Source organism: Clinocottus analis, unplaced genomic scaffold (assembly GCF_023055335.1).
Source record: "Clinocottus analis isolate CAN_PGR_092001 unplaced genomic scaffold, fCliAna1.0.p SCAF_17, whole genome shotgun sequence".
Lineage (NCBI taxonomy): Eukaryota > Metazoa > Chordata > Actinopteri > Perciformes > Cottidae > Clinocottus > Clinocottus analis.
The window spans coordinates 14,308,610-14,321,586 of NW_027175898.1; the positions used below are offsets into that span (position 1 = coordinate 14,308,610).

At 45.4% G+C, this 12,977-nt stretch overlaps 1 protein-coding gene across 3 annotated transcripts in view; it reads right to left on the bottom strand.

Moving 5' to 3' along the window:
• nin (ninein (GSK3B interacting protein)) overlaps positions 1–12,977 on the bottom strand; it is a 22,974-nt gene continuing 9,997 nt past the window's right edge. The window contains exons 10-29 of one of the 3 annotated variants that reach the window (XM_068579673.1): positions 12,800–12,974; positions 12,568–12,678; positions 12,321–12,410; positions 12,051–12,186; positions 11,818–11,939; positions 10,363–11,486; positions 9,275–10,196; positions 7,944–9,193; positions 7,564–7,662; positions 7,397–7,466; positions 6,867–7,034; positions 6,670–6,786; positions 6,337–6,456; positions 6,056–6,196; positions 5,553–5,732; positions 5,319–5,450; positions 5,125–5,226; positions 4,452–4,544; positions 997–1,110; positions 1–310 (exon numbers count right to left, since the gene is read on the bottom strand). In XM_068579673.1, coding sequence (XP_068435774.1) covers positions 95–310; positions 997–1,110; positions 4,452–4,544; positions 5,125–5,226; positions 5,319–5,450; positions 5,553–5,732; positions 6,056–6,196; positions 6,337–6,456; positions 6,670–6,786; positions 6,867–7,034; positions 7,397–7,466; positions 7,564–7,662; positions 7,944–9,193; positions 9,275–10,196; positions 10,363–11,486; positions 11,818–11,939; positions 12,051–12,186; positions 12,321–12,410; positions 12,568–12,678; positions 12,800–12,974 — 5,482 coding nt within the window. In that variant the 3' untranslated portion in view covers positions 1–94. Of the gene's footprint in view, positions 311–996; positions 1,111–1,409; positions 2,515–4,451; positions 4,545–5,124; positions 5,227–5,318; positions 5,451–5,552; positions 5,733–6,055; positions 6,203–6,336; positions 6,457–6,669; positions 6,787–6,866; positions 7,035–7,396; positions 7,467–7,563; positions 7,663–7,943; positions 9,194–9,274; positions 10,197–10,362; positions 11,487–11,817; positions 11,940–12,050; positions 12,187–12,320; positions 12,411–12,567; positions 12,679–12,799; positions 12,975–12,977 lie in introns of those variants that run through there. The other 2 variants (XM_068579674.1, XM_068579675.1) reach the window with 2 other exon arrangements.

Genomic DNA, 12,977 nt, shown 5'->3' on the forward strand with positions numbered 1-12,977 from the left:
AAGAGGTCGAGCAGCGACGTGCACATTTTAAAAGACTTGTGGGTTAAAACTCAGTGCACCGTTTGGCTGACTTGCAGGCGGGTGAGGAGATGCATCACGTGCATTTGTAGTGGTACTGTGGTGACGGCAGCGGCGAGGGGTTGAGGTCACGCACGATCTTGTTCAGGCTGGAGATCTTCTCCTCCAGCAGGTAGTTCTTCTTCTCTGTGATTTTCTGCCGCTGCTCGGTTCTCTCCAGAACCTTCAGCAACTCGCTGTTCTCCTCGTACAGGTCTTTAATCAGCATGTCCGCTTTGCCGTTCTTGTGCAGCTACAACGGTCCAGAGAAAGTACACGATCAGGGCTGTGATTATTCCACGATTAGTCTCATGTGATGGAGGCTACGAGAGCCAGAAGGAAAATCAGTCAGCCCATGTTCATCACGACTGTTGCAATACAAAAAGGCCAAAGATGACCTCATTACATAGTTTTTTTTATTTTAATCTTTTACTATAAACGTGTCCCTCTCAGTAGAGACAGTATCTCATACATACATCTTTATTCATCACATTTAAAGTACATTTATCCAACCGTTTGATAGGTTTTCTCCTTTTTTTCTGGCTGTGGCGAAAGTCACGACAAAGCAACCAAACAGCTTTCTTAGCTGCAAAATATTGTTTTGCTCGATAATTTGATCATAAAATGACATCTGGTTGGGATGTTGCACATTTTCAATTTGACTCACTATTTTAAGGACGTCCTTTGTGATGTTTCAACAATCTTATTTGTGAGAAAAGGATGCTTTGAATCAATCGTTTGTGGCAGTTTCATGTATTTGACTTTTGTTTATTGGTTGTTAAAACCTGAAGCTTCAGTACAAAAGTAGTGCACACTTTGAGAAATGGAATAAAAAAAAGTTCTGAAAGACATTTCCAAGACGCAATATTGTGGTTTTCTTGAAAATAGTTTTTTCTTCAAGAGTCAAACCGAGTTATTAATGATGATTGTTGAACTAACCTGGTCTTTCAGCTGAGCAACCTTCTCTTTGAGCAGCAGTTTGACGTTACGCAGCGACAGTTCAATCTCCCTCATACGCGCCTCCATACTCCTCATCTTCCGCTCCCTTTCATCCTGGTGGGAAGACAGTGAGGGATGTGAACAAATGGCTGCAAACATGTTGAGGAAATTTGTATTTTTTTTTTCTCTCTGAGCCAATGTGAAGTGAGAAAAATCAAAACGACGTGCAGACCACACTCTAATGAGCTAGAAGCTTTATTTGACCTTAAATTCAGCATTAAATGATTAATGGTACATTTCTAAAACGGAGAGGACAATGCACTAAAAAAATAAATAAAATATAAATAGGTATAAAAATAATGCCATAGATTCCAGATACCTCTACAAAATAAATAATGCATAAATAAAATAAACGTTAACAGGATTCCTATTAAAATAAATAACCAAAGCAAATAAAAGACATTTGAATCTATACATGGTGCAAAAAAAAGACAAAACAGACATTAATTGATCACTAGTGGGGACAAAGAACAATTTGCTTTACAGTAATAAACACCAGAAAAATACAAAGTTGTGTGACGCATTTGAACATTTGTCCTTATTTCGAAAAAAAAAAACATAACCCAGAAATATGTGATTCACTTTGGTTGTGCAGCAGCAGCAACAGAAACAGCAACACACACACACATACACACGCGCACACATACAGTCCCAAAACAGGTAGCTTGAAGAAACATTCAACTATGTGTAGATTTAAATAAGAAACATAAACATCAAAAGACAAACAGTGAGTACCGTCATTAAGAAATCTCACACTGGACGCAGACAGAAACGCCGACTGACAATTACACGTTTCTTGATTGTTGGAAAAGGCTCCAGAAGGCCGCCGGGCTCTAATCTGGCCTCAACGTGACACTCCTCGATGATCATAAGGCAAGATTCAGCCCCCCCGAGGATGGACGCAACCCCTCTCAGACGATGATAAACGGAACAAGTGCACAGCAGAACATTCCCAGAAAACACACCCTGCGTTAAAAGGATTTCCCCGTGTTAAAAAACTACAAAAACAGTTTAAATGCACAAAAGGACTCTTATATAAAAGTCAAATACGGTCGACAAACAGTGTTTGTAGATGTTACATTGGATATGGCATGTCTGACACACTTTAAAATATTGTTTTTTTTAATCAAAATCCCATTGGGAAAAGAAATCTCAGGAGCCTTTTCTGTGTTTTTCCTGCCACCTAGCAGCAAGGAAACACCATTACACATTCAAAGCCTTTTCAAACCAGGCGCCGCAAGGATGCGGTAAAAGGACGGCGTCGGGGCGCCGGAGGTCAGGTTTTTGGTTTCCAGGAACATAGCGGTGGAAAGAGGAGCGAGGCGGAGAGACAGAGGCTCGCAGGAGGAACGGACATGCGAAAGTGAAGAGCAGGAGGGGGGAAAGACGCCGGTGTTACAGTCCACCGATCCGCCGGTAGCTGTCCGCGTGAGCCGCCCGCTGCTCCGGCATCGGCCCCTGGAGAGAAAAGCAGGAACACTTCACCACGGATCGACCCGCTGCGCTAAGCCCAGAAACCTGCACGGGCCTGGAACGCTAACACGCCGGGTTTCATGGAAATATCACCAATATTACATGAATAAATGAATGAATAAGAGGTAAACCCACTAAATAAAACCAGGAAATTGTGAATTGACCAAATACAAATGTGGAACTCTGTCATTACTTCATTTCTTGGTTATATTACATGTTATTTAATCATATTTATTAATCCAATACTAACTGCTTTCTGGAGGCCGGAGTTACAAATGTCTCCAGTTCCTCACAACGAGGAGATTAAACTATATGATCACAAAACCCCCACGAGCATAAACATCATGCAACAGTTGTGTATACTTTACATCTACATTGTTAAAGGGCCACTGCAGCAATTCTACAGAAAGTTATTAGAGTTTTATTCCTTTACGGTTTGTATACTGACTTCGGTTGCTTAGTTATAACAAAGTGTAAAGTACAGACTAATCCTTTGTATTTTGGGAAATTCAAATACATACTAGAGACTAAAAAAATAACTTAGATTGTGAGTCTGCCAACTGTATGGAAGTACAATAATACTTTCCTGCAGTATACATTTAGCTCGGAAAGTGTTTTTTTTGGAGGGAAATTCTCGAAAACTTTCCTGAACTGACTTTTTCGAATACATTATAAGAATAAAATGAACTGAATCACACATGTATTAACTGAAAAGAAATATACTATATGATCAATAATCAGAATAATCCTACGAGGTTATGTATATAACCAGATGTCACAATGAAACTAATACACTAAATCTTATCATAAATGTATAGTATACACATATTATAGGACATGGGATCTACTACTTTCGTGGGAGCCTGCTGATAACTAGTAGTGTCATGCTGCAGATACAAATAACAAAAAAAGGCGGATGCCACTAAAAACACACGATTCAAAACCATTGATAACAGATAAACTGGAAGAAGCTGCGTCCATCAGGTTGATGCAAGATGACAAATGGGAAAAACAGCCACCGGGACCACACCCAGGTGATCACGCCACCGCAGCTACCGAAGGCCCCGGGAGGGAAATTAAATAAAGACTGGGAGTTCAGAAACACACACGGGCACCACAGACTAAACACCAAACCCCAAAAGTCAACACGACACACACACACACACACACACGACATCGAGAGGTGAAGACAGACGGGCGTGGACATGGATCCGTGACGAGCATCAAAGCAAACTCAGCTCTCACACCAAGAGGAAATGGAAAACAACAAACAAATGACACTCCGCTCAGGTGAAACAACACACACTTCAAAAAGCAACTCATTATTAATATTGCTTTGTATTTTTTTTTGCAGTTTTAAATTTCCCGCCAAATTAGTATCAGATGAATTTTCCTGCACCTGAAGTGAGTGATTTATTTATGGAGGCACACCTTCTACACCACAGTGAGATAAATACTACAAGTGTGTGTAGGTGTATGTGTGTGTGTGTGTGTGTGTACATTAAACTCCCATTACATCCAAAAACAGTTCCAACATGACATTTAGTTCCCATCTTGGAGCTGCTCATGATGAATTTATGCTAATAGCAACAACAGATGGCTGTAATGTGACAACATGAAGAAAAAGAAATGCTGACCGTGAAAGAGAAATGAAAGGAGATGAACGTCAAACCAAACCGTGCAACGATGCAACACCACGAAAGCTGCAGGTACTAAAGTGCTTGTTTTTTTTTGCTCTATGATCTCAAAGCAGACTCGGGGGGGGAATGGAGTTTGAAGAGAATTAGTTTGTTTATCCTGGAAGGGATCTTCTAATTTGCAAACCTGCATGACTTGAATGTAGGAAAGTACTTTTTTTGTTTGTTTTCATGCATGTGTGTTGCCCGAGTCTGCGATCAGAGAAGTTAAAGGTTGCAACGCACCTGCATGTTGTCCGGCTCGTCGGCCCGATGCTGACCTCTGGGCATCCTGTGAGGGGACGGAGGCAGAAGCCCCACGAACTGAGCCTGAAATGTCTGCCGAGTAGAAAAGTACGTCAGAGAAGACAGAAACACACAGTTCAGTACTTCAGGTACAGTGAGAGGTCAATTTTATTCAACAATAATCACATTTCTTTCCCAATATAAACCTTTTTAAGTATAGGTTTATTGTTAAGGAAAATTAAGACTAAAATCATGATTGAAAATATAAAAAAGGAAATAAATTACAGTTAAAAAAGAAAAGAAAAGATAAAAACTGCGAAACTACGAGTGTTTTGTCCGTCTTGGAGTCGTTTAACGTGGCGAGGCTCCAGATACTCACTTCCATAAAACACTGTATTCATATTCAATGTCATTCATTCTTTCATTTTATTTGTGCAACTCTAAATCATTTTTATATACTTTAAAAAACTAAAACCAGTCAATCTTCTAAATAAAACTGAACTTAAAACCAAAGTGAAAGACATAATAGGAAAAAAAAAAGAATAAATAGTACACATTTTACAACTTGAAAAAGCAAAGCACAAATTATCTTCATATATAACATTAAAAAAAACATAAAATCAAGATCTTAAAAACAACAACAACGCTGGAATAAGAGCAGAAACGTTGGTACCTCGAGCAGCTGTGTGGACAGTCGAGCCATCTGGGCTCTGAGCGCCTCATTTTCTTGTTGAAGGCCCTCCAGCTCCGCGTGTCCTAGTCCTGCTTCACGGCCCTGAAACACACGTGATGATGTATTGAACCACATGAATCGGGCATGTCGAGAAAAAAAAAAGAGAATAATCTGGTTAGACGCATGCAGTTCACCTTGGTGAAGTCCTTCTGCGCCTCCAGCTCCTGCTTCAGGGAGACGTTCTCCTGCTCCAACGCCTTCACCAGGGAGGACTGAGTCTGCTTGTGCTGCTTCAGGGACACGACGGCGGCGTCAAGCTGACGGACCTGCAGGCGTGACGTGTGAAAGGGCTTGTAGGTGAGCGACCGAACGAGAAACAGGAACACCTTATACGACTGCGTTGCGGTTCCCCGGAGGACTCGGCTCACCTTTTCTCTGGACTGCACGACGTCTCCTTTGACGTTGCGGACTTCAGCCTGAAGCCGCTCGTTCTCCTGCCTCAGCAGGTGCTGCTCCTGGTCCACCAGCCGAGACATCTCCTCCCTGTACAGCTTCTTGCTCTTACTCTGGAGACCGCTGGAGTGCAGGGCCATCTCCAGAAGGTGGTTCTGTGACGAACAAACAAAAAAAAAGGTTATTTCCACTGAAAGGAATGTGCCAAAATGTGCCGCAAAAAATGTGCACTTGCAAAATAAGCCGAATAATCTTCATCTTTATCATTTTAAAGTGGGGTTGTATGAGATACTCATCCATCGTGAGTGGTCAAATCAATATAATTTTAAGTGTATGTTATTTTTACAATACTTTCACTGTCTGCTTTGTTGACTGTAGGTGTATACACCGACTATCAAGAAGTAACACACACAAACTATCCCATTAATTGTTGTTTTCTTTTCTTTGTCAATTATACATTTTACCAAAACTATCTTACTTTGTCATTGACATTTTGCAGCTTCTTGTGCAGCACTGCAACTTCATGTTTCAGGGAATCCTTCTCCTGCTGCGAAACACGGAGGTCAGACTTGAGACGAGCACTTTGATGGTTCACAGCCTGAAGGGTCTCATCCACCGTCTTGGCCTAGAGGAGAGAAAGTCAAGCATTCGGTCCTCAATAACTTTATTTTGGGGGTTTTAACTTGTTCCTATTTGGTTAAACTACTATGACTACTACTGTAACATAAATCAGTTGATCTTCGGTGGGTTGCAGCAGACTCTCACCCTCTCTTGGGCTTTGGCTAGCTGGCTGCAGAGGCTCAGAGTCTCCTTATCCAGGCTCATCCGCTCCTCCACCAGTCGGCTGAGCTGACTCTCCATCGAGTCCGCTTGGACCGCCTGAGAACCAAAAGACAACTACAACTGTAATTTAAACAATCCTTTATGTCATTTTACTTTCCTCCTTTATGTTAAAATGACTCGGATACTTGTATTCGCTAAGATTCTCTAAGTTCTTTAATGGCGATAGCAGGAGGTGTTGAGGCTTTATAACTCTGTGCCCGTGTCTTGCTTTAATGGACATCACATTAACCCCATTAAAGAGGTGCTCACCTTCTCTCTGAGGCCAGAGAGCTGCAGTGACAGCTGGGTATTCCTCTGCTCGAGCTGCGCCGAGTCCTCCAGAGCTTTGGTCAGCTCTGCCTCCAGAGCAGACACACAAGCTGCCAGCTAACACAAAACAGCCACCGATTAACTACGACCAGCACGACACCGCGGTGACCTTCATCGGGCCGTGAAACTCCGGTTACCTTGTTTTTCTCGTCGGCGGTGAACGCCTCCCTCCTCTCGTTCTCCTTCAGCAGCTCCGCCAGCTGCCGTCGCAGATTCTCCATGTCAGAAATGTTTTGGGCATTTTTCTCCGACAGCGTCCCCTTCTCATCCTCGAGCTGCTGACTCTGCAGATGCAGCTCTGAAATCTGCAGAGAAGATGACGTATTATTGGCTGCATGGGAAAGGAAAGAGGAATTAATTGTAATTGAAACTGTTTCTGAAGACTTTTCACTCAGTTGGAGGATGTATCCTAATGAGTTTGGTGATTATTTGCCTGTTCCTCTAGCACCACCATGAGGATGACAGTGTTTCCTTTTCTCTTTTACAAACAAGTCTAGATGCATTGTCATGAAATCGGTTCCTACATTGGTGCCCTCCTCGGAAACAAATGAACACATGAGCAGGTCAGTGCTGACATTAGCATTTAGCTCACAGCCCCACTGGGCCTTTACGTGCATCCTCACAGATCTGACATCGGGACTGGATACTTTAGAAGTTACTTCAGTACCTGGATCATGAAATCCTCTGCCGCCTTCTGATCCGCGATCTTCCCTTTGGCCAAGTGCTCCAGTGTTCGTCTATGATCAAAACATTAGAAGACCGTTTACAGGACAAATTAACAACAAACGGATCGAAATTCAATACGTGTTTAAATTAAAATGAGTCGTTTCTTACGTCAGCTCCTCCTGGACCCCTTTCAAGTCCTCTTCCTTCAACGCAGCAATCTTCCGTCTCAGGACGACGTTTTCCTCAGCGAGACGACTGGCCTCAGAGCTACAGACGGAGAAAACAACGTCAACGAACTAGATTCTCACTATAATGAAACCAAACATGTCAGAACGGTAGATACCGAGTGCCTCCCTACGTATTGATTGAAGCGTCTTATTCTCGTGTCTACGCACATTGAACTATTCCACTGGTGAGCTACAGGGATCAAAAGGAGCACAAGAGTTGGACGTCTGTTAAAAAAAAAAAAAATCACCACAGGGACGAGGCAACGAGACGCCTCAGGAGACACACGGAGGGACGGGATCCTAGTTTTTCTCCCACGTTACCTATGAGCCTGCGTCGTTGCATTCAGTGACTGCGACTCGTCCTGCAGCTCTGTGATGGCTCTGCGGAGTCTGGTGTTGTGCTTCTCAAAGTCCTCGCAGCTGTCCTCCAGATCCGTCGCCGTCTGGACTTTATCCCGGAGAAGCTCCTCCGATTGCCCGGCGTCTGAAGGACTCTCGTCCGGCCTCTCCGGTCCACCGAACAACGCGGAGAGCTTCAGGTTGTCAGGTCTCATCCGGCTGATCTCGTCCACCAGCGCGATCTGCTGATCTTGGAAATCCTGGAAAGTAACCATCTGACTTTCAAGGCTCCAAACTCTCTTTTCAAGCTCACCGTTTTGGTCCTTCAGTTTGGCATTTTCACACACGCAATCCTCATAACTGATCTGGACGTCCTTCATCTTTAAGGCCTTTACCTCCAGCTCTTTGATGTGCTCCATTAGAAGCAGCAGCTTAACTTTCAGGCTGTAGTTTTCCTCCAGTGTCTGGTGGCCAGTTTTGATCTTCTCAGTGTCACGAGCCAGAAGGTTCTCCAGTAAGTCCGTCTTCTGTTGAAGCAGAGACATCTTCTCATGGAGGAGGACGTTCTCCTCGGTCACAGTGTGATACAAAACCTGTAGTTCAAGGGAAGAACGTCCCCTGTCCTCACAACCAGCATCTTCATCCGGACAATCATGTGCGCGTTCATCCTTTATTTTAGCGGTTAAATGTTCAACTTCCTGTGTACTGGACTGAGAGTTATTTGGTAAACACCTGACCTCAGCATCCTCCGCTAGACACGGTTTATCCGTCTCCTCCAGCACCGAGAGAGCCACCGCAGACTCATGACACGGCTCTTCCTCACGGAAAGGGATTTCATTGACCGAGGTTTGCACGTCTTGAGGTTTGTTCCCCTTCTCACGCGATTCTTTATTCTCACAGTCTGCTTCTGCATCGAGACCTTCAAACGCCTCAGGGGACGAGAGCGCCTCGCACGGCATCTCTGGGTGAACGGCTTCATTATTGGATTCAACTGTTAATTGATTACCAGTGTGAACATCTGGGCTGAGTCCATAACAAGACATTGATTCACAGTCTACTTCAGGCTCTCCGTCGACTTTGTTGGGACTTGAATCTCCAAGAACAGCAGCAGCTTGATCATCCTCTGGCACGTTGTCTCCTTGATCATCCTCATCATATTCATTATCTTTCTTGATTAGGGCACCGGGGGACTCAGTCGTCTTGACATCAGCCAGTGACAAACAAACCAGTTCCTGATTAGAGGACTGTGCAAGAATGGCATCATCATCGTTGTCTTCTTTACCGGAGAATGAAATGCATTCTTCCTCCTCTACGGTGTTTTTTTCATTTGATTCCTCGATCCCTTCTTCCTTGGCCTTTTCTGAAGACGACAAAACCTGATTGAACACCAACTCCAGCTCTTTAATTCGGATTTGAAGCATATCTCTTTCTGCGAGGAGCTCCTCTCTGTCGCTCCCTCGATTATCTTCCAACTTTCCCTCCAGGTCGGACGCATGTTCCTGCAGCTCCTTCCTCTCGAGCTCAAAGTCCACGACGGCCTGCTTGAGCAGCATCTCCAGCTCCTCGATCGCCATCCTCAAGTCGTCGCGCTCGGTCAACAGTTCAATCCGCTCCGCGACCTGCCTCTCGGAGAGGGAAACCGTCTCCTCGTGTTTTGCCTGAAGTTCGGACAGGCTGCTCAGGAGTTCCTCCCTCTCCTGTTTGAAATCGTCCACCGTTTGATTGAGCAGGAGCTCGATCTCGAGCGCTTTCCTCTCAGACCGAGCGAGAAGCTCGTCTTTGGTTTGCACGCTCCCCTGAAGCCGGTTATGGAGGTCATTCAGCTGCCTACTCAGCGCTATCTCTTTACTCTGAGCCGAACTGACGAAGTCATCCAGCTCCTTTTGCAGCTGCTGGTTTTTCCTCACAAATTCTTCCGTTTCCTGTTTGTGAAGACTTTCTACGTCACGTCGCTGTTCGCTCCACTCCTGATCCAGTTTATCTTTCTCTTGCTCCGCGGCCTCCTGCGTTCTTCTTCTTTGCTCCTCTGCGTTCCCCAGCTCCTCTTGCATTTGAGCCTCCCAGCGGAGCCTCTGCTCGTCGTGCCCTTCAGAGAGAGCCCTCAGCTCACTTTGGTAGTGCTGTTCGAGTTTCAAAACATCCGCCTGAAAACGCTCGGCGGCCGACTCTTGATCGTCCGAGAAACGGCTCTCCACTGCCTTGATTCTCTCGATGAAGCTGACCTCGATTTCCCTCCTGTACGCGGTTATGTAATGAATGTAACAGCAAGTTTTTCAAGTTAAAACACACTTTCAGCATATTGAATAATTTACAGAAAGGATGCACATGAAGGACAAGGCAAGTTTAAAATGAGAAAGAAGTTACTGTGATAAAATAAACATCTAAAAGCTAAATATCTCACCTCTCCTGAGCGATGTCATCTCGTAGTTTATCCAACATGCCGCTGAGAGCGTCTCTCTCTCCAGTGTGCTTGACCGTCAGCTCCTTCACGGCCTCGCGGTGGCTCTCCTCCAGACGAGCCCTCTCCTCCGCCATCAAGTGATCCGCTCTCTCCTCCTCCTCCTCCTTCTCGGCGTCCAGCTTCTCCCGCTCTTCGGTCAGCCTCTCCTGCAGCATCCCTTCGTAATCCTCCTCCAGCTGCAGCCTCTCCCGCTCCCACTCCTCCCTCAGCTGTTTCTCCCTCTGCTCAAACTTGTCTTGCGCCTCCGACCGCTCTCGAAGTATCCCGTCGAGCAGAGCCTCCTCCTGACGCTCCTGAAGCTGGGCCCGTTCTCTTTCCCACTGCTCCCTGAGCTTGACCTCCTTCTCTTCTTGCTCCCTGACCAGCCTCAGCATCTCCTCCTCCAGCACTAGCTGCAGAGACTCGTTGTTCTGCTCATCCAGCTGAGCCCTTTCTGTCTGCCACTGCTCTGTCAGCCTCTGTGCGATCTCCTCGCGCTCTCCCTCAAACCTCACCTTCGCCTCCTCTAGTCTGGCCTTCAGTTCGTCCTCGTGGCTTTGTTGCAAAAGCGTTTTCTCCCTTTCGGCATCATCTAACAATCTCTTCTCCAACTCGGCCTGTTCTTCCTGCGCTTTCTTTCTCTCCACTTCCAGTCTGGCTTCTACAATCTCTTCCTGCTCTTCCCTCAGTTTCTTAATCTCAATGGCGTGTCGTTTCCTCAGCTCGTCCAACTCTTTTACAAGAGTTTCCTCCGCCTCCGTCTGCCGGGCTTCGAGGGTCTTCAGCTGCTCGTCGAGGTCTGCTGCGTAGGTGTGGGCCTCCAGCAGTTGTTGTCTGAGACTCCCCACTTCCTCCTCTTGCAGATTGTGCAGCGCTTCCCTCTCCTCGGCCTGCTTCTGCCCCAGACTAGTCCGCTCGAGCTCCGCCTGCTCGATCTGGCTCTGGAGGTCCCGTCTGTGGCTCTGAACGCTGGCCATCTCCTCCCTCAAAGTCTGGACCTCCTGCTGGTACTGGAGGGCGACGGCGGCCTTCTGGTCCTCGTGTGTCGCCCTCTCCTTTTCTACCATCTTATCAAATTCATTGACCTGTGGTGATATAAAGAGGAACGCAATGAATCATGTCATTTGTTGACATTATCTTGAGATTTACTGCAGACACAAGAGGAATGTTGATCTTCATATTTAACTCTAAGCAGAAAGCGTATACTTAAAGATGTTAAACTTATGCTTTGAAGGCACAAGAGTAAAAAGTTTTACTCATCTCAGGTGTCAATGAACTGCAGGACTGGCGTACGGCCAACAACGACAAAAATGCCCCAAAAGTTTGATAAAGCATCTATACGTCTTTGCTCTTCCCAGCTCACCTTTTTATTACGACGACACACTGAAATATAAAATATATATTTACTGCACTAACCTTGCTTTCCAGCTGGTTTTGCAAATCCTCCATTTCCTGAAGGTGTTGCTCCTTCAGCTGCTCCAACATCATCTCTGCCTCCAGGCTCATGCTGAAGGGCTGCACCTCCTCTGAACCGATACCTGTTAAAAGTTACAAGATGGTGAAGCTGGTGCGGTCGGATTGTTGTCCTGGACAGGTGGCATCAGGGCTTTGTGATCAGCTCTCCAGGGCCCGTACTGTCCATGCGTTACCTGGATCAGACTCCATGCCGGGGCTTTTACTCTCCAGCTCCTCAGAGAGCGGCTTGTGGCACGACTGATGAACCCGTCCAAGACTGTGGAACTCCTGCAACTCTGACTGCAGCTCGTCGATACGATCCTGCAGGTCCTACCCAACGAGAGCACTGAGAGTTAAACGTCTGTGAAGACAATGTCACCGTCCTCACTTCTTACATGCATCTGTACGGACAAGCATGCAGGGGAAAATAAAATTCAAGAAAAAGCTAATTTTAGTGCAATTACCCTGTACTGAGCTTCATAGCCGCTGCGTAGCTCTTTAATACGTTCCTCTTGGAGTAAGAGGTCAGCAGCGCCAGGGTCCAAGTCCCCCAACTAAAGAAAATAAGATAATTTGCAAGTTATTATAATAAAAACAAGGACACAAATTAATACATAGTCAAGAAACAAAAAACAGCAGTAATAGATATATGTGCAAGTAACAGAGAAAGTCTGTGTTGAAATCACGGCGAGCCATAAAATGTCTACGTACCTTTTCTTTCATAATGTTGTCCAAAATCATCTGGAGTTTTGTATTTTGGTTTTCTGCCTCCACTAGTTTTTCTGAAGCGTCAAGCAACTCCATTTCAAGGCGTCGGTTTTCCTGGAAAAGAATAAAAAAGACACAGACACATGAAAAATTAAGTCATGTCAAGGTTCAGGAGTGCGTTTTTCCTCAATACGCGACATAAAAACACATTTAAGATTTAAAAACAAGAGAGTACCTTCACAGAGATGGAGAGGTGGTTTCTGAGAAAAGATTCGTCCTCCCTGATCTTGTCGACGGCTGCTTCCAGTTCCTCGCGCTGCAGGCCGGCCTGCAGCTGCATCTGCTCCATCTCCTTCATCAGCTCGGACCGCAGCGCCGCCAGCTTCTCTTTGTGCTCCTGTTCCAGCTTCCTG